This window comes from Zophobas morio, unplaced genomic scaffold, assembly GCF_036711695.1.
Source record: "Zophobas morio isolate AGI-343-1 ecotype UQ-CSIRO unplaced genomic scaffold, CSIRO_AGI_Zmor_V1 ptg000030l, whole genome shotgun sequence".
Classification (NCBI taxonomy): Eukaryota; Metazoa; Arthropoda; class Insecta; order Coleoptera; family Tenebrionidae; genus Zophobas; species Zophobas morio.
The window spans coordinates 13,227,256-13,249,643 of record NW_026972135.1 but is presented as its reverse complement, the minus strand read 5'-3'; the positions used below and the strand labels follow the sequence as shown (position 1 = coordinate 13,249,643).

General features: G+C 34.0%; 1 protein-coding gene across 1 annotated transcript; it reads left to right on the top strand.

Annotated features, from left to right (window-relative positions):
• Positions 1–4,702: 4,702 nt before the first annotated feature.
• Positions 4,703–19,840, top strand: LOC135138247 (chymotrypsin-2-like). Its single transcript, XM_064068174.1, has 2 exons — positions 4,703–5,052; positions 18,955–19,840. The coding sequence occupies exons 1-2, from the start codon at positions 4,718–4,720 to the stop codon at positions 19,532–19,534; spliced, it is 915 nt and encodes a 304-aa protein (XP_063924244.1). The 5' UTR covers positions 4,703–4,717; the 3' UTR covers positions 19,535–19,840.
• Positions 19,841–22,388: the final 2,548 nt, after the last annotated feature.

Genomic DNA, 22,388 nt, shown 5'->3' with positions numbered 1-22,388 from the left:
GTCTATAATTACTGGCTTATGTTTATCGCCTTTCTTGAAAATAGGACGAATCATTGCTGTACGCCAGTCCGGTGGTAGGGAAGCTGTATCAAACGATTGCCTCATTAATATCCCGATAGGTTCGCGAAGCACATCCGCACAACACTTAAGAAGCTTAGTGGTAATAAAATCAGGACCAGGAGATTTTGACACGTCTAACTTTTTCAATTTTTCGTATATCGCACACTTGGAAAAATCGACCTCACTAAGTGAAGCGTAATTAGGAGGACCAGATACGTTCGGTATTGCATCTCGTGTGAAAACAGTTGAAAAAGTGTCGGCCAATATATTAGCAACTTCGCTACTATCATCCCTTAGAGTTCCGGAATTATCCCTAATTTGAATAGTCGCCACGGGCCCTGAGAGTTTTGTGCGGATATGTTTAAACAGACTCTTGGTGTTTTTAGAATCTGTGATTCGGGACTCATATGCAATTGTAGCCTTCTTGATAACTGTAAAAACTTGGTTTGAGAAACTGCTGTGCGCTTTGTAGCTCTCTACTGAACCAGATCTTTTCCAGTTACGCCAGAGCGCTCGCTTCCTTCTTACTAACTTTAAAATGCTACCAGTTATCCAAGGTTTTTTACAAGACCTTTTAGCTAGAGTGGTACTTGTCATGTAACTTGCTTTTGAAGAGATTCGTTTTCCGAAATTGAATTACGAGATAGTTGTGATCTCCAGTTTGTTTCTGCTAAACATTGGTTTACTGCTGCAAAATCAATAGCTGTTCTCTTAAATGAAACAGCTCCAAAATACCAATCGGATTAACATAGTCCAAACTGGAGAGAGAACTATCATCCGATAAAATTATTAAATCAAGGAGGGATGGAATCTGGTTGGATCGGTATCTTGTCGGTTGTAAAACATGCTGGTGTAAATGGCTGTTTACACTGGTCAACAGCTAAACTCTAACTTTTATTATAGCAGCCAATTATTATTTAATTAACAATTTTAAATGATATTATAAACGGCTAAACCCAAACTTAGCTCTCATTTAAAAGTAATCTTCAATATTATCCTTTGAAAAATACAAAAATCGTACTATTAAGTAATAGGAAACTTTCTATAAGGTGTATTTTTTTGTGATCAAATTGCTACAAACTTCTTGGGAAACAATAAGAAAACTACGTTTAGTAAGTAGAAAACATGTTATCATCATATAAAAAATTTAAAATTAACATATTCTTAAAAGTGCATTTTATGTATTCGCATCTTGATTTTTTCCCCAAAAATTATGACGACGTGAGTGTCGGACATAGAGAACGCTTCCATCTGGGCATTTTGTGGATACAAAAACGTTACCAAGATCGATGGAACACCTAACACCGCAGAATACTATGTCATCCTTACCAGCAAAAGTTTATAAATAAACACAAAATTCCAAAAAAAAAGCTTATTCCCGTAATTTAACGGAAAAATCGACCTACCTTGGTCACTAGCAACGGCGTTGTTTACTAAATGAAAAATTGTGTGACAGGTGCAATATTACAAAATGTGCGACGAAAACTTGCCGGAACGTGTTTTGGCAAGTGCTGCAAAAGCTGTGGAAGGAATAATTCCAGTGAAATCGAAATCTGTTTACGAAAACGAATATTCCCGCTTCATTCAATGGACAACGGACAATTCAGTAAAGACCGTAAATGAAACCGTTCTGCTTGCTTATTTTCAAGAGCTAACTGCGGATTTTTCTCCGAATTCGTTGTGGACTAAATTTTCTATGTTAAGGAAAGAATTAATAGTTAAAAAAGTGGTGAATAGTGCTAAAAAGTTTTCCCAATTGGAGGCCTATTTAAAGCAACGCTCAAAAGGCTACCAACCAAAAAAATCAAAGGTACTAACACGGGAACAGGTCTTAACGTTCCTTAAAAACGCTTCAGATGAATCTTGTCTGATGATTAAAGTCGCTTTGGTGATGGGTGTGTTTGGAGCGTGTAGAAGGGATGAGCTTGTAAAAATGAAGCGCAGCGATGTTCGTGATATGGGTGAACACATACTCGTCAATATACCAGCTTCGAAAAATGATAAACCAAGAAGCTTCATGGTCATTGAGGACAACGAAATGGATGCTTTGCGGTTGATTCGCAGCTACATATCTCGTCGACCATTACATGAGACAAATGACAGAATTTTTTTTATGCCTACGTGAGGGTCGATGTACTGCACAACCTGTGGGTAAGAATACTATAGGGGCTATACCATCCAACATCGCCACATTTTTGGGTTTGCCTGATGCTAAAAGCTATACTGGTCATTGTCTGCGACGAACTGCTGCGACATTACATGCCGATGCTGGAGGAAGCGTATTAAATTCAAAGCAACTAGGAGGCTGGAAAAGTTCCACAGTGGCAGAAAAATACGTGGATGATAGCGAATGTTCCAAACGGAAGAATGCTCGTTTAGTTTCTGGCGTAAACAAGTCAGTTGACATCAAAACGTCAAGTCAATTTTCAAGTGTTACAGATTCCAAAGGTGTTAATTTTTCAGGTCACTTTACTAATTGTACTTTTGAAATAAAGCAAAAAGAATAAATTTATATAAAGTACGTTATTGTTCCATTTTTATCATTACTCTTACTGTAATTTCTGAATATTGAAAAATAACGCCCTAGGGCCTATTAATTTCAAAAATAACGCCCTAGACCGTTATTTACATTGTAACGCGTATTAAATAAAGGTTGTTATTGAAAAATAATAATAAAGGATGACATAAAGGTTAATTATCACCACTTGGTTCATGCAGTAAGTTAGCCAGATTAAGATCGTTGCTAAGCTCAGAAATTGGACTTGCATTAGGCTTGGAAACTTTACTAAGAGCCTTCTTAATTCTTCTTTGAACCCTTACAGACTTGTTCTTAATACTTTTGTGTGTGACTACATTAAATTAAGTACTCCCTGAATATCGTTAGTGCAAGTAGCAACCAGTGCTAATATATCACTAACTCCATTAACCTTTGTCATGAACTCAATAATCTGGTCATAATCTAAAGGATATTCATCTGTGTTGGTGATTAAAGTCCTTTGCTGGTAAAAGCAGCTCTGTCGTGGGCGTTAGACTCTCAGTAGAATCACTTTTAATTTTTTTGACTTGCTATCACTATCACCAGTATTATTTAAAAGATCAAGTGGATTTAACATAGAGGTATCGTCATCTGTGGTTTGCCTTTTTCCAGCTAATGTGTCAACAGGTTTAGAATGAACTGGTGAAATAGATTCAACAACTTTTGGGCAGTCATTTGCATAGTGACCGACCAATTTGCATTTAAAACAAACATCGTCAAACGTTAAGAAAATACGGTAGTTGGTATTATCGTACTTTAAAACGAGAGAAGAGGGCAATTCAATCATGTCATCGAGTTGAAGATAAATCTGTCTTCGAAAACTTAGGACGTGTGCATACTCATACTAGCCTTAGTAAAAGCCATCTTTGAAATTGCCTAAAAAATCCTAATGTTTTAATCTGTTTCTCAAATACAGTATGGGGAATGGACGGACAGACGTTAGACAAAATAATGCGACGCGCAGGATTAATAATAATAATAAAACAAATTCATTAAATTTGGCAGACAGAGATAAAATATTTGTACAAGCAAAAGAAAATTCAACCGGTGTTTCTACTTTTTTGAGTTTGTCGAAACAATCGTAGGACAGTCGTTGTGATATTTTATTGTGAGCTCAGTTTCACCTTGGTAAATGCGCCTTGATAATTCAGCACGGACCTCCTTTAGCTGTCTTTGCTCATTAATAGTTTTGTCACTGCTTATTTAGCATAAAATAGGGCGTACAGATTAACTGATTAACATTTCAATAATGTAATGGTCATTCGTTAGTTAGGTCTATTCTTGAATATGGCTGCGTCATTTTCTTTTTTTTACTCTCTGAAACCAGTTTATTTAAAAAATACCTTATATGTGTGTATTTCCTCTTGAAATACTAGGGCCGGTGGTGTTTTGCACGTGGTTTGCTGTACCTAAAATTTTACTTGACTTGAGTCTGCCCAGAATTCCTTTTATCTTTTCGAAAATGTAACAAAAATGATTTATTAATTATTTCGAAGAGAAAAACACTTAAACAACATAATAAATAAATCGAACGAAATTGAATTCGTAAACCGAGATAATATTTCCAGAACTATTTATGTCGTTCTTTCGCAATAACTTTACCATGGCGTCACAGTCAATTGATGATTTCTACCAAACATTACTTCGTTCCATCTACGATCAATTTTTGCCCCTGACTGCGGTCATCACTGCAATCTTCAACATGTCTTGATAAAATTATCAAAACTTCGTTGTAAATCCAACTTTCATTGAATGCACGAAATGTAAATATGTAACAATAATCAACCGAAAAATGTCTCGACAGTAATACAAGCACAGTGATAAAAAAAATGTAGGAATCTAGACTCGTCAATTCTTCCTACCTACTCATTGTTGGGTGCACGTCGCCCAACTAAAAGATAAAACACTGCTAGCAACATGATCAATCAGTCACACCGTTGTTCCACCTGCACACAGGAAAAACCTCTCTGGAAGTGGCTGTTCAAACGATATTCCGCATTTTCGGTGCAAGGTCAAACACTTTGGTAAAACCGTAAACACGCGGATTACTCAGAATGGTTTACATTAAATTACATTCAAGCACTACCAATCACAGTTTAGCTTCGTAAAAGATAAAAAAAAATGGTAGTTTATAAAACGTGCATACTAATCTATTTCTGGCAGTCTAACCTACTCTCGCCGTGTAAGCAGAGACTCAAGTACCAAAGAATGTTTTCGTTAACAACGTCGTTGTTTACTCTGATAGCTGCATTGTTTATCTCCGCCCAGGCAGCTTTGTGTGTGGAGGATACAAGAACGGTAGCACAAAATGCAGACAAAGTTTTGGAACAAACGGAACGAATTACTGTGTCTTTGAAAAAAATGGACTTTTTCCGGCAAGATTACTCTCACTTTTGTACTGGAAGTATCTTAAGTAAAGACTGGATTTTAACAGCTGGACATTGCTTTACAGACAAGTAAGTCAAAGTACACTGAAGTGTAGATTTTTTAGCGTCACGTTAACTCCAAATTTTGACTTTGACAATGCATTCGTACGATTATGAATTATTGGTTATTAAGTTTACTGATTGTTTGTGTTTCGCGGTCAGGGTTACAACCTCCGTACGTTGGATATCAGTACCTACATATCGCTCGTTGTAATAACCCGTGTCATCAGTTTCTTATCGGAAATTTTGTCTTACTGGCTACAAACGTAGTTATTTTCTAATGAGACAGATAAATCAATTTTTATGTATGGTAAGCATTTACTTGTGACCTTTAATTTCTGATCAATTAATCTGCTTTACGTGGATTCTTATCAACAATGTATTTATTTGTAGTGCTTTATCACCAGAATGCTCGTGTTAATTATTCACCGTAATGACTAATGAGTATGGTTTTACTATCAATACCATTTCATGGTCTAACAGCATATTATTTAACCTTATGTAGTCTATTCACCACGATGAATTTTGTGTGCGAGCCGAACGCGAATGTTGTAATCGTCCTAGTCGTAATAGCCACTTTTGCAAATCAAGTACGGCGTTTTACGATCCTTTAATGAAACGTTTCTTACTTAAGAAAATTATATTAACTTTATAATTTCGCACAATTTTGCTATTTTATAGTCTTTTTTAGTTTTTGTGGTAATAATTATTATCTTAGCTGTATCCACCACAACTTCCGCATGTGTGCATTGCGTACATTGTCGTTTTTATTATCACTGTCTATACTCAAGATTAGACATTCGGTTTGAATTGTCCGGGCAACAGGTTTTTTCTTCAAACGCAATTAAAATTATAAGATTCCTAAATCAAACAAATGCAGACACAATAATAACATTTATAAGTAAAAAAATCCTTGAATGTCATAACAAAGCGCAAGCACAGTAATGTGACTAATCAGCATTTAATTATGTGTAAAGTACAGGTTTGTTCAATGGGATTAAAGTATAGTCCGCCAAATACGGAAGTTTCATTTTCTGTTTGTTGAAAGCCACCCGATTTGGTGTGCATGAGCACAATTTAGGGTATAATGGTCAACGAGGTGCAATTTGAAAGATCTTTGATCCTTTCAGACAAGCACAACAGAAAGTCAATATACACTATTTGGCGAACTCTACTTTACGTACTTATAGTTACGTATCTTTTAAATGTTATTTAATTGTTATAATGTTATTATTGTGTAATTATAATAATAAAAAAAAAGCCCGCATACCTTTCATAGCAATATTAAAAATACACGAATATTAAAAAATTTAATAAATCGCTGAAACACTAATCCAAATCGCTATTTGTAGTATCCAAATCGTTTTCAAAAATGTTGCTTGTCTCATGTCTAGAAGGAGACGTACCTAAACAGTAGTATTTTGTGCCATCAGATCAAACTGTTTTCATCAGGGCTGTCGAACTACGTTTCATCCAAATAAATTATGATTTTATTTTCTTCTCTGAATTTTCTGATTTAATAAACATACTTAAATCGCATTATAGTCCATTCCATTGAGCAACTGGCTACTTTTATGTTTTCTCAACATTTAGTGACCCCTAGAGTACTAACAGTGGCTGGAACAATTACTTTTAAAAAGTAATGCGTTACAATTACTCATTAATAAATACTTCACGCAAAAGGACTCTATTCAAAATTTAAATTGAATAATAACTGACATTCAAAATTTTCCTAGAAACATCTGCACCAACACTAGACATTCTTTCCACTGCGGCGCTAGATAATTGTTGTGGGGCAATATGTTACATATTTTACCAAAATTTGAAGAGCCGATTCTTTTGCGCATAATTTCATTCCACTCTAGCTACAAATAAAAGTTCGATCCCAACTGCAACAACTTTTAAAGAAAAATTTGCATTGGCGGTAAATATTAGACCACCGATAATTACCTGTGGACGCAAATCTTTTAATCTTCAATAAAAAGGATGTTCCTAAATACTTAGAAGGAGGCTACATGAAAATGTGAACTTAAAAGTCTGTCTGCAATTGCCTCTTACTTGGTGTTGTGACTTATAGATTAAATTTAGAAAACCTTAGAGGGTGGACACTCCAAACAATTTTACTGTCGGATTATGAAGAGTTTAAAGGACGGACTCTATCGGTTACCTGCTGTAGATTTGATTAGACCAGAAAAATGGCTAAAGTTTGTTTGACCACAAATTTTAAATATTCTGCCACTGTTTACTCAATTCTCTATTACGATATTTTCTTTCTGTAAAGCGCAATGGATTTTTTAATACAATTTCTATTAATGTACCTTTCTGAAAATTTAAAATTGATCCATAAATAGCGAAAACTAGATAATCTCATACTCACCACAATTTTAACGCGTTGTAGTTTTTTTTGACAATAAAATTTAAAAAACAGATAAGCAGCCTGGGCAGGGTTTTTTACGCTCATGTCAACGGTGTCAAATTTATTACAACCGGACGTATACTTTTGGCAAAAACTTGGGCAGAAGTTTATATGTATTTCCCTACGCTGGCATGTGGTTTAGCTCACCCTTAAAATGATGAAGAGCTGATCTATATACAGGGTTATTCAGCTAAGATGACCCATTTATGTTTTTAAAATAGGCAACCTAAAATACCGATTCTACCTGATCCTGGATTACAAAAAATGTTTCAAAATTAAATTATATCAAAGTTTGCTAAATGTAAAGAAACGTCAGTCAACGTCAGTGTCAGAAAAACGCCTATGCATTCAATAACGAGAAAACCGACATGATCCTTAGTTATGGACACGTTATGGAGAATGACATAAAAAGGCTAGGCGTACATTGTATGCCCGAAGATATCCTGACCGTGTGGCCCCAAAACCCAAAATTTTCAAGAGGCTAAAAAATTCGTTGCGTAAGAAAGTGGCCTGCTAACAAGAGGAACTGGAACCAGATTGCGACTAGCTTGGAAAATGAAGTATAACTTCTTACACAAGTTAATGAGAGTAATAACTTTATAAGAAACCAAATAATCCCATTTTATTGAGTGTGTTTTCTTCAGTGATGAAGCCAAAGTCAGCAATTTATTACAGTTGTATGACGGTCTTAAATTTATTGAATGTGTTTCGTTCACCTACCAGGCAATTAAACAGCATAATGTACCCACAAAAATCTCTTTTATATTCGGCAAACATGTCAGTTTTCTCGTTATTATCGTAAGAATGCATAGGCATTTTTCTAGCACTGACGTTTCTATACACTTATCTTATAAGCAAACTTTGATACAATTCAATTTTGAAACATTTTTTGTAATCCAGGCTCAAGTGGAATCGGCATTATGGGTTACCTATTTTAAAAACACAAATGGGTCATCTTAGCTGAATAACCCTATATATTATGGTTATCTGGTTTTTTAACAAATTCTGTATTAAACTCGTTTCAGATTTCAACTCCCTAATGGGCAGTGTTGGGGACAGATACTTTTAAAAGTATCTAGATACAGATACAAATATATGGAAGATAAAAGTATCTAGATACAGATTGTTTTCAATTTTTTCGAAATGTATCTAGATACAGATACAAGATACTTTTTGAAGCTTTGGCGAATAAAATAACTGGAAACATGTCCTTTTACCTCTATTTTTGTTTATGTGACCAAAATCATCAACATGAAGTATCAAAAATTACTACTAGTATAACTCAACTAATAACTACTGAAAAAAAAAGTGAAATAAAAAATGTATCTGTATCTGCGCCATTAATTTTTTATCTAGATACAGATACTAGATATCCACAAACGTATCTAGATACTTTTTTTAGATACAAGTATCTAGATACTGCCCAACACTGCTAATGGATTAATCTTCTCTTTGTGGGGACGAACTAGGTATAATAATTCCAGCAGGTCAGGTAAACGATTCGTAGAGAAAAACAAAACTGTATTTTTGAGTTTTTGGGTTAAAAGTAATTGCAAAAAGTGACTGAATTACTCAAAATAAGTAAAGGAATTGAATTGCTGGAAATTGAATTATTTTCAACCACTGATTACTAGTACCCTGCGCCTTTCCAAATTGATATACGTGTCCTTGCAAAAGCGTTGATGACGTCGTCACAAAATTTTGTAAAGGATAAACTCACTTGAGACATTGAGGAAAAAAAATATAATTTTTTGAACAAGCTGGATAGTACTTATAGCAACGGTTGTTCAACTGAAAAATCATTCAGAGTAGGTCTTGGAATTTCACATAACATAAAAGGCGTGTCTACTCTTAACACTTAACACTTCGCAGAAACATAACCTTAGATTTTGAAACAAACAGTTTCTGTCACCTATCCAAGTATTGGAATGGTTTGTTTTAAAATGTAAAATTATACAAATACGTGGCAGGAACTGTTTGTTTTAAAATGTAAGGTTATGTATAAGGATATTATGAACAGAGATTTTTTGTTATAAGAATAGACATGCCTACTGTGTCAAATGAAATTCCAACGCCTACTCCGTTACTCCATGGACGAGGGAAGTCCTGTCGAAATAACCTTCGACAATTTTTTTAATGCTTGGTCAATAATAAAGAAAAAATTCAGCATTATTTTGGGACTAATTTTTCCTAGATTTTCTCTGAGCTTGTCTTCTTTATCGTTTGCTTTCACACATACGATATCCTTGATAAATTCAATCGAAATTTCTTTTACAAATACCTAGTGTTAAATGCACAATCTATACCTATATAATAAAGCTGAAGTGATTGTTTAATTGAACGCGCTAATCTCAGAAACTACTGGTTCGAATTCAAAAAATATTTTTGTGTTGGATAGTCCATTTATCGTATCTACATATAGGCTATATAACATCACGCTACGATCAATAGGAGCGAAGTAGCAATGAAAAATTCGGAAAACGGGAAAATTATTCCTCCTCTGACAGTTTCCATTGCTTACGCTGCTTAAACGGTTAAAGTTACGTAAAAAACATGTATGACGAAATTGTTCCCCTCTAAAAGTTCTAAAGAAAAGTCCCCGACAGCATATGTATATCTTTTAAGGTCGACTCAGTATAACCTTTTTTATGGTAATGAAATGTGTTCTAAAATAATAATGCTTTATGTTTGTATAAAATTCTGGCGTCGCGTCCCAGTGTTTGTAACCGAACTCCTCCGAAATGGGTTGACCGATTTGTATGAAATTTTTTAAGTATATTCGGTAGGTCTGAGAATAGGTTGTAAACTATCTTTTATACCCCTAAGTGATAAGGGTCGCCCACCCTAAAAAATTTTTGTCTATTTTTGGGACGAAATTTTTTATTTTAATTTTTTTTAAATTTGACATCAAAAAATACGTATAACCCTAGATTTTCACCTTTCTACCACCAACCCCCCTTTTTTAATCTTCTATATAATAAAAATCAATTACTGTTCCTGTTAGTCTTGCTAAAACTCAAAAACGGCTTGACCGATTTGAAGAATTTTTTATATTACGGGGATGGTTTATAAATAAAAAAAATAGAGAAAACTTAAAAGAACAGTTAAAAAATAAAAAAATTCTAAAAATTTTGTATGGGAATGGCCACTTCGAATTAATTTCAATGGTTGGCGTTCCTGACGGACCTGTCGTCTAACTGACGTGTCATCCAAAGCTAATTCTTCCGTGCGATTGTGAAAAGTATATTGCATTTCAAATCGTTCTTTGTTTTTTCGTAAAAAAAATCATCTATTTTAAGAAAAGTCTTGGTTAAAGTGAATTTAGTTACACATTGCCAAAGTTTCTTATTAATTTTGATCTGCCATTCTATTTACCTATATTCACTTTGTTGGTTTCGACAAAACCTCAAACTTTACCGTTATTCGAGGATTTCATTTGAAGTTTTTAATATTTTAAAATTCTCAAGACAAAATTTACAGATCTGATTGACTGTGAAAATAATTCTGTCGTTTTATGAAGTTCATTACAATCCCGAGAAAACGACAAGCTGACATAGGTCCACGAAGTCAATCAAATGTGCGACGAACTACCTTACGTGCAAACCGCAATGATTTATTTCATGGGTAATTCGGATATGGAAGTTGATCAGCGTATAATCAACATACTCAAACATTGAACCGAGACATTGGGTGGTATGAATAAAATTGAGTACATACTCATATTCGAAGTACGAAGTACCTACTTCATTATTACTCTTATATACCTGAGCATCTACTTTATGTACTGAGTACCTACTTGGACACATTGTATCTTCCCGGACACAAATTGAACATCTACGCGTTTTGTGACCATTTAATCTAAAAATGAGCATCAGCGTGGCTAACGACAATGACTGAGCTGTCTGTAAAGCAGCTTAGAAAGCGAGTAGGATCGTTGTAAGAGTGAATTTTGACTAAAAATGGCGACTTTCATGAACGTGGAACGTCGTCAAAAGGTGCATTCAGTTTGAAAAACTCATTAGGAGCGGGAATATTGAAAACTTTTCAGGTAATTAACTTTTATTTATGCATAAATTGTGCAGTGCGTTTTTTCTAACACTGGCCATAGAGATTCCCATCTCAAGGTGTCTACTCCATCCATACTAGCTTATATTTTGTTGACTGGATTTTTGCCTTGATGGTTGAACACTGTCACTGTTTTCCTTTTTTGTTGTATCGAGATGCTACTTGAGCATCAACTGTTACCTACTGAAGTATTAGCATCATCTAGAAAAACTAGAAATATTTTGATTTGATATTCGAGTAGATACTTCGTATTTCAAGTATTTGCATCTACTGAGTTTTATTTATATCAACCAATGTCAAAAAATTGATCAAACGTTGTTTCGACACAACTTCCTTCGCAACGAAAGTATGATGAAACATATTCACCATTTTCGAGTTGAGTCTTTTCTTCACACAATTTTGTGATGACCTAATCAACATTTATGATCAACAGGTATACCACCTTGGATTGGTGCAGTGTAATACTAAAAATAACTGTATTGTATTCCCAAAATTATCTGCGAAAATCCAGTGAGCCATTCCATCAATTTTTTGGGGGGAATAAATAAATATTCTTAACAATTTACCATGCTTTCAATAACTTTAAAACGTCTGCAAGATCTCAAAGTATTCATTTCTGCAACTCTTGAGTTATTCACTAAAATAAATTGACTGATCCATAGATTTCTTTGAGCTACTGTAAAAGCAAATCTAAAAAAAATGAATGCAGTGATAAATTACGAAAATATACTGACGATATTTTGCACATTTTAGGTAGGATTTATTCGGCAAAATCTTGAGATGACGTCATCAAATTTTTGGTCTTGATAAACAGATATATTTTGATTAAAAACCTACCATGTCAAACAGTAACATCAAAACGTCTGCAATATCTCAAAATTCAGTTTGCAATTCTTGATTCAATCAATAACAAAATTGGTCAAAAGAGTTTAGACAGTACTTCCCTCGCTGTCGGAAACGTGAGGACTGCATGTCTATTATGTTTTTTTTTCGCAGTAGATTTCATTATTTTTTTTGAGTCACGCGGTATATGCAAATTCAAAAAATATGAATGGAATGATAAATTACAAGTACAGACTCATCATATTTTGTATATTCTAGATAGGATTTATTCGGCAAACTTTTGAGCAGACGTCATCAGTTTTTTGTAGAAGATAACCAAATATATTTTGACTAAAAATTTATTATGCTCTTTATAACCTTAAAACATTTGCAAGATTTCAAAACATTCGGTTCTGGAGTTCCTGATTAAATCAATAAAGTACATTTACCCATTCATTAATTTTTTTGGGTCATCCTGTATATACAAATCCAAAAACTATGAATGGAATCATAAATCACAAGAAAAGACTCATCATATTTTGTACATTTTAGACAGGATTTATTTAGCAAAATTTTGTGGTGACGTCATAAATCTTTTAGAGGGGATGAGCAAATACATTTTGATCAAAAACTTACCATGCTTATGATAACTTTAAAACACCTTCAAGATTTCAAAGCATTCGGTTTTGTAGTTCCTGAGTAAATCAATAAAATAAATTTACGCATTCATTAATTTTTTTGAGTCACCCTGTATATACAAATCCAAAAAATATGAATGGAGTGATATATCACAAGCACAGATTCATCATATTTTGTACATTTTACATAGAATTTATTTGGCAAGCTTTTGAGCTGACATCATCAAGTTTTTGGAGGGGATAACCAAATATATTTTGAGTAAAGATTTATAATGCTCTTTATAGGCTTAAAACATCTGCAACATTTCAAAACATTCGGATTAGCAGATTCAAAATTAAATTGCAAAATGTTGTTTTATAATTTTGATTTTTTTTTCCAAAAATCTGGACGCTTCGGGTAAAAACTTAATTCGGACTCGTAAATTACATATTTAGGACTATATTATTTTATACAATTTAAAACCCATTTACTATGTACAATTTTGAAGTGACGTCATCACATTAGTGGTGGGGATGATTAGACAAATTTTGGTTAGCGTTTTACCATCTACATGATATTCCTAATATAACTGCAAAATTTTACAACAATCGGTCCAGTACTTTCGGAGATTATCTGTCTAATAAAAATCCGGGACGGCAGACAGACGTTCAGACGGACGGACAGACGGACAGACAGACGGAAATGGGAGACCTATTTCTTCGTCTTCTAGGGGTCATGAAAGATCGAGAAAACGTAAAAGTAGAGAGTCGGCCGACGGACTCGATTACAATACTTCCTTTGCTTACGCTGGGGAAGTAATAAATTGACTCAGTGATTAATTTTTTTGAGACACCCCCTATAAGCAAAACTAAAAAATATGAATGGAATGATAAAATCACAAGTATAGTCTCATCCTATTCTGAATATTTTAGATAGGACTTATTTGGCAAAATTTTGGGCTGATGTCATCAATTTTTTGGAGGGGATAAGTAAATATATTTTGAATAAAAATTTATTATGCTTATCATGTGTTTAAAACACCTGCAAGATTTCAAAGCATTCGGTTTTGCAGATTCAAAATTAAATTGTAGGTGAAACGAAGTTCACGAGGTCAGCTAGTACTAAATAAATCACGAACAAAATAAATAAATACGAAGTCCCAAAACAACAATAAAACATTCTTCACGAGCTAGATTATGAAAAAAAAAATTGTTTATTTGGCCCCCAAAAAATTTTGACATTTTTACTTCCCGAGCGTAAGCAAAGGAAGTATTGTAATCGAGTCCGTCGGCCGACTCTCTACTTTTACGTTTTCTCGATCTTTCATGACCCCTAGAAGACGAAGAAATAGGTCTCCCATTTCCGTCTGTCTGTCCGTCTGTCCGTCTGTCCGTCTGTCCGTCCGTCTGTCCGTCCGTCTGTCCGTCCGTCTGTCCGTCCGTCTGTCCGTCCGTCTGTCCGTCCGTCTGTCCGTCTGCCGTCCCGGATTTTTATTAGACAGATAATCTCCGAAAGTACTCGACCGATTGTTGTGAAATTTTGTACTTATATTAAGAATATCATGTAGATGGTAAAACGCTAACCAAAATTTGTCTAATCATCCCCACCACTAATGCGATGACGTCACTTCAAAATTGTACATAGTAAATGGTTTTTCAATTGTATAAAATAACATAGTCCTACACATGTAGTTTACAACTCTGAATCGACTTTTCACCCGAAACGTCCAGATTTTTGGAAAAAAAATCAAAATTATAAAACAACATTTTGAAATTTAATTTTTAATCTGCTAACCAGAATGCTTTGAAATGTTGCAGATGTTTTAAGGCTATAAAGAGCATCATAAATCTTTAGTCAAAAAATATTTGCTTATCCCCTCCAAAAACTTGATGACGTCAGCTCAAAAGTTTGTGGAATGAATCATATCTAAAATGTACAAAATATGATCAGTCTGTACTTGTGATCTATCACTCCACTCATATTTTTTGGATTTGCATATACAGGGTGATTCAAGAAAATAAATGAAAGCGTAAATTTATTTTACTGATTTACTCAGGAACTACAAAACCGAATGCTTCGAAATCTTGAAGATATTTTAAAATTATCATAAGCATGGTAAATTTTTGATCAAAACGTATTTGGTCGTCCCCTCTAAAAAATTTATGATGTCACCACAAAATTTTGCTGAATAAATCCTATCTAAAATGTACAAAATATGATGAGCCTCTTCTTGTGATTTATCATTCCATTCAAATTTTTTCGATTTGCATATACAGGGTGACTCAAAAAAATTAATGAATGCGTAAATTTATTTTATTGATTTAATCAGGAACTACAAAACCAAATGCTTTGAAATCTTGCAGATGTTTTAAGGTTATAAAGAGCATAATAAATTTTTAGTCGAAATATATTTGGTTATCTTCTACAAAAAACTGATGACGTCAGCTCAAAAGTTTGCCGAATAAATCGTATCTAAAATGTACAAAATATAATGAGTCTGTACTTGTGATTTATCATTCCATTCATATTTTTGGATTTGCATATGCAGGGTGACTCAAAAAAATTAATGAAGGCGTGAATTTATTTTATCGATTTAATCAGGAATTACAAAACCGAATGCTTTGAAATCTTGGGAATATTTTAAAGTTATTATAAGCATGGTAAACTTTTGTTCAAAATGTATTTGTTCATCCCTCCTAAAAAAATTGATGACGTCACCCTTAAATTTTGCTGAATAAATCCTATCTAAAATGCAAAAAATATGATGAGTTTGTACTTGTGATTTATCATTCCATTCATATTTTTTAGATTTTCTTGAGAGGTGGTTCAAAAAAATTAATGAAGTCAATTTATTTTATTGATTAAATTAAAGGCAACACTTATTATTAGTATTACACCCGAACCAACCCAATTTGGTAGACACAAAATTTGTTAAAGGAAAAACTCGGTTGAAACATAAGGGTAGCACGCTTATTTACATCGACTTTAACATTACAGACCTGCATTTGTTTTATGCGCTCACTTGGTTCCGCGAATGTGGAATAGACATGTTTATAATCAACCAATTGTGAATTTCACCGTCAAGAATTAAAATAAAACCCAATGTTTTATATAATAAGCGGAAGTCGAAGCAATAAAACCGATGGTCGTTTTGTTTACAGTTTCTCTGTTTGACTCTCACGTATGCTGTTACGCCTGTCATCTTAAATTAAGAATGTTTATACATACAGGATTTTCAGTTGCCTCTGATACGTATACGTGAGTAAATTGTTTCGTTATTTTATTGATTATTACAAATCAATAATCAAAACGACCCAATTCATTTTCCCGAAAATTTGAGAATATAATAATTTTATTATTAGTATTACACTACATCTATCCTAACTGGTATAGGTGTCCTTGCAAAAATGTTGATGACGTCATCGCAATTTTTTTTTAAATTCCCACTACAAAAATGTAATGAGAAAAAAAACACAATAGGCATGCAGTCGTCAAGTTTCCGACAGCGAGGGAAGTACTGTCTAAACTCTTTAGACCAATTTTTTAACTAACAACTGCTATAAAAGTATACAATGGTATGGAGAGAGAAGGATTATGTCTATATACCTATTGCATCATGGAATAGGGACAGAAATACGCAAGAAAATGGTACCGTGTTTGTCGTTTCTGTCGATTTAAAAGCCGCATTCGACGATGTAGATAGAGAAAAAAATAGTCAGAATCAAAGAACTGTACTACGTAAAACAGGACGACCAATGTAGGACAGAATGGGAAAAACAGTGAACATTTTGATACGATTTCTTTGGTCTACCTCTTCCTCTTTTAGTTTGAACTTTAGCGTCCCATACGTTCTTTTGTATTATGTTACTCATTGGTTCAATTTGCAGTTCCTCCCTGATTGTGTTATTTCTTACTCTGTCAGATTTTGTAATTACCTTTTTTTTCTTAGGTATTTCATATCTATCGCGTTTATTTTGCTTTCCACCGACCGTGTTAATACCCAATTCTCGCTACCATATGTCAGAACCGGCCTGAAGATAGTTTTGTACACTGTCATCTTTGTTTTTTCGGATACTTCTTTCTTGTTTATAAACGTTCTGCTTAAGCTGTGATATACATGTGATGCATTAGATATTCTTCGATAACTTCATCTTCTATGTTTGTATACATCCACTTGTTCGAGTTTTTGATTCCTAAATTCTATGTTTAGTTCTTTATTATTGTTTCCGACGGCCATTACTTTGACTTTGTTGGATTTATTTTCATCTTCCGTTTTTCCAGTTCTTCTTCACAAATAGACAAGTTTCTTTGTAGGTCGCTATCTTTTTCCGCCAATATTACTAGGTCGTCTGCAAATGCACATTCGGAACATTTTTATTGGTTGCAATTTATTGTATCCTACTTGAAGACTTTTTAGCCTCTTTTGCGTTGCTTTTAGCATTATTATTATAAACAAAAGAGGGCTCAAAACACGTCCCTGTTTCAATCCATCTTTTATTTCGAACATCTGAGACTGCGCCTTCTTTTCGGATATAACATTTGTTCTGCTCGTATAGACTTTTTATTGCTTTTTGTAACTTTGATTTATTTTTCTCTGTTCCATGCTTCTCCAAACTTCTTTTTGTGACACTCGGTCAAACGGTTTTTCAAGATGTAGAAAAGCAATATATGTGTATCTTGGATGCTTTTGGCTTTTCTAAACCCACTTTGAGATTCAGCTAGTGTGTTTTCTACTATAGTTATTAGCTTTTTGTTTAGTATATATTCATATGCTTTGGAGACAAAACTTGTGTGATACCTCGGTAGTTTGAACAGTCTCTTTTGTCTCTTTTCTTGAATATTGGCATGATAATACCAATTTTCCATTCTTCTGGTATTCTCCCTGTATTTCAAGCTCAGTTGAAAATTTCTTTTATTAGTTGTAAGCCTCTTGGGCTTAGATTTTGCAGCATTTCTGATGTTATTTTGTCGTGGCTGATTTTCCCTTTTTAATTTGTGCTACAGATTCAATCACATCGTTCATACCGATTTCACTGTTTTCTTTTTTTCGGTGCAATTTTCGTCATCATATGATTTCCCATGCTTTATTAGTTTTTTGAAACCATTTTTTCTAGATGGCAGTTGACTTTGTTCCACTCCCAGGTGTCTTCGTTTATTGTTAGTTTGTTGTACCCAATTTTTACGGTTTTTCCTTTTCCTTTTTCTTCCTTTGCCCTTAGTCGAATCTGTCTGTTCTTTATTCTTTCTTCTGGAGTTTGGTCGTCGTTTATTATTCTTTTTTCTTTAACGTTCTTTAATTTGTACTTGTTTTGCATGATTACTGTTTTGTCCTGCTCTTCTTCTATTTGTATTAAAAGTAATGAGTAACTGTAATGAATTCCTTTAAAAAAAAGTAATTTGTAATTGCAATGAGTTACTATTGGTACTGAATAATGAGTAATTTTAATGCATTACTTAAAAGTAATTGTTCCAATCACTGACTATAACACAGCCTTAACGTGCAGCTCAACTTAACTTTTATTAACTCATTTCTTCTGGAGAGTTCGTAATCGCTGCTTCGAGGATGTTCTGGAGCCCTCCACCGAGACTTCCGGCGAACCGCTTCTAGGCTTTTCTATATTCGAACCCGCTCTCGCATCTTGACAATAACAAAGTGTAATTTTTGACTCTCATAACGCCTAAATGTAACGACGATATAACTTACATTTTTCATTTCCATGGATTTACAAAATTTAGATAACAAAACTTGTTGAATAATTCAGTAGTTTTTTTTTTTCAATATTAACAATAGAATTTACCTCCAAAATTAGACCCACATTTCATTAAATAATGCGTGGCAACTTGTAAGATTTTTTAGGAATCACTATTACGTCCTTATAGTCGCAAAAAAAATCGGCTTTACTATGCTGGAATAAATACCTTTTTAAAATTGTTCCAGGAACATAAGAAACCGGGTGTTGAAGCCCTCGAGTGTCACTGTTTCTGTTGTTAAAATTCTGCATTTCTTTCAGGTTCGGTATCGCAACAAGCCGTATCGTAGTGGACGCTGGTAGCGTACATCTCTCCAACCTCAATGGCTCCCGATACAAAATTGCCGAATATGTGATACACCCAAACCAGTCTGAATCGATCCTAATCTATAAGCACGATTTATGTTTAGTTAAACTAGAAGAACCCCTCAAATTCACAGAAAACATCCAACCTTCCCATTTAGGCACAATCGAAGACCAAAAAGAAGTACCCGTCCTCGGTGGTGGGTGGGGCCGGGTTTCCCAGCATGGATCCCTAAACAGAAAACTACGTTTTCAGAATTTAAAAACCATGGCATACGACGAATGTCAAAGGATACATAAAAAACGCAAGAACATTGTGGATAGGGTGTTCCATATTTGTGGTTATGGAGGTATCGGAAAGACTCTCTGTTTTGGAGATTCTGGCGGTCCTTTGGTTGATCCTAGCACGGGGTATCAAGTGGGTGTTTTTTCCGCACTGGAGGACTGTTCCGGGGAGTATCCGGTTTTGTTTATGAGGGTTGAAACGTATCTGGATTGGATCAACGACGTTACGAAACTGAATCTCAGTTTAAATTAATGTGATTAACTATTGATGTCAATAACATATTTTAACGTTAGTTTAAAGAAATGCCAAAAATGATCCATATGTTAAATATTTATTTTTATAATTTTTCACGAAGATGTTTCAAATAATAAATACTCCATTCGTAGTATTATTGATATGCGCATGGATTAAAACCGTACTATGACGAAACGGTGAGAGAACTTTAATTAGGTATAAGTAGTTGTGTTTAAAAGCCATGAAACATATTTGTGATAATAATTGTTACTTTATATGAACATTTTATGTAAAAGTAAGTAATAAAAGATATGTGAAATTTCATGCTTTTACGGTTATTTGAATCTCCAGCACAATGGTAATTAGGGTTACAATATATTACGTGACTAAGTTTTTATGGGGATATTTCACTTTTGATTTATTTTCTAATGCTTGAGTGGTATTCGTTACGATTATATAACGAATATCAACATAATTTTTTTATTATTTATAAAAATTGGACGAACAATTATTACAATACACATTGTTTGCATACAAAGATTCCTGCTGGTACAAAGAAGAAGTAGATGGTTCTGATGATGACGAAGTATCTGAATGCTTTCGAATCTGATTTATGATTTTAGCATGATGTTGTTTAATTAATTTTAAGTAATTTTGTTAAATTAAATTTAATTCTGCGTTTATTTGTCTTCTTTTTTTGCTAGTTTATACATCATGTGTCAATAGTGAATGGTTCATAAATAAAATAACGATCGCTAGTTAAATTAATAATTTTTAAAGTTGAGTTTTGGGAAATTTTTCAGGGTGGCCGGTTTTTTTTGACGGTCAGTGTATAATCTATATCAATTTCAGCAGTTAACGACTTATGCACTAAATTAGATAGAATGCGTTATGCTCTAGCAATAATAATTATTACCACACGGAAGTATGCACTGGGGACTCTCAGTGAAGGCCAGTAGAGCTTTTAAATGCAATTATTATTTCTGGAGTACATTTTCGACAGACGTGTAGGTCAAACTGCAGAAATAATTACAATGTATTGTACCTACATTTGTGATGGTTATGTTGTGTCCACCACGGGGTGTTCAATTGAAAAAGTCATCAAGTTGACGTTGTGTCAACGTTATGAAGTCTGTTTGAAATGAATTTAAAATTAAATCGATGACAGGTAGCGTGGAATGGTACAACCTAACCTGGTTATTATTTAGTTACAAAACAACGCGTAAATACAATATAACCTACACCAACAACACGTCACTCACGATTACTCACAATAACACTCGATAGCTTGACATTGACCTGTTGCATATGAATAGGTGCTGCATCCCACTGGCATAAAGTAAACATGACTACATAAATCTTTCATTGTAAAACTGAACACTCGCATCCTCAAAATTTCAGAAATAGTAGAACGACGATAACTTTATAACAGTGGGGGGCATATGTGAATTTGAAGTAGTACCAACAAACATAGACTTACTTCCACACTGCACAGGCGGCCCACATTCGGATAGTTCCCTTGTTTGTTTTGTTGAAGTAGAGGTGCATCCTTGGAGTCTCTTCGCGAGGTCAACTTTAGAGGAAGGTGAATCTTCTATGTAGCCTTCTGCAACTGAAGTCGATTTCCAACCTCCCAGTTCTTTCATTTTTATCATGTCGCCACCAGCATTAGCCAAAAGCGTGGCAGAAGAGCGTCTCATATTTACAGTAACCGGTATAAGAGTCTGCCTCTGGCAGTTGCAAAAACCTAGCAATTGAACGAAGTATTTCTGTCAGTTTATTTATTCCAGCAGGCTGCACATTTTTCAAACTGATAATTCTAAAAAAATCTGTGATGGGGTGTTTTTTCCGACCTCAAAGACAAATATTTTTTTATTAAATCCAAGGGATTCACGGGATACCCTTCTTCAATAATGGTAAATCTTCGAGAAGTGTAGGTTTTCCTATCTAGGATACAAACATAAAATTCCTACCCTTTTCTTGTACATTATCAATAGTTAATTTAAACAGCTCGTCACAACGACAAGCTCCAGAAATTCCCATAATTACTGCCACCTAATAACAATAATAAATATTTATTATTCAGATATTAAACTATGAAATACCATACTTTGATCATCTACAGTTCCCTTTGTAGAACTTTAGTTTTCTTGGGTTTATAACCCTTTGATATACTTTTAAAATATGCATTGAGTCGACCATACTTTGATATATCGATCCTTTTATATTGCTTCATTATTAATTTAAGCATTGAATACTTGGTCCACGTTGAAGAAAGAGCGACTCTTTGTGAAACATCAAGAAAATACGCCAATAAAACGTCCTCTTCCCGGTCATTTATGTTCACTTTTTTCTCTCTGCACCATACAATGAATTCATTAAATTCTTTATCGTACACTGTTTTGGATTTTGCAGGAATAATCTTCGAAGATGCTATGACAGCTTCTTAGCGAATTTTCTCCATTATAACTTAAGAAACAGAAACACAGTTTTTTCACAACAAATATGGCAACAAACAAGCTTAGCGACCATTCCAATACCTTCTCACTAATTCCAGTCCATTCATAACTTTGACACAAAGTGTCAAAATAATTTAATTAAACTGTCAAAATCAGTGTTTTGCGAAGTAATTAATGTCTTCGATAAAATAGTCCATAAAAGTCGCGTGTTAGGGCTTTAAGTCACTCGAGAAAATTAGATATAGGGTTAATGCGCCCGAAAGTGTTACGTGGGACACCCGGTATAATAAAAGTTATCATTTATAAATGGGCCATAAAAATGCGTTCCCACACTCCCTTTGGTTTCAATTAGTTGTAACACAGAAACTGACTATTGTAACTTACCATTATTTATAGTCATACTTACCACCTCT

What these genes read in the sequence shown, in the direction of transcription:
- LOC135138247 (XM_064068174.1), top strand. Translation starts at nt 4,718, where the DNA reads ATGGTAGTTTATAAAACGTGCATACTAATCTATTTCTGGCAGTCTAAC. An exon ending in GGACATTGCTTTACAGACAA is followed by an intron (nt 5,053 to 18,954) that starts GTAAGTCAAAGT and finishes CATTTCTTTCAG; the next exon opens with GTTCGGTATCGCAACAAGCC.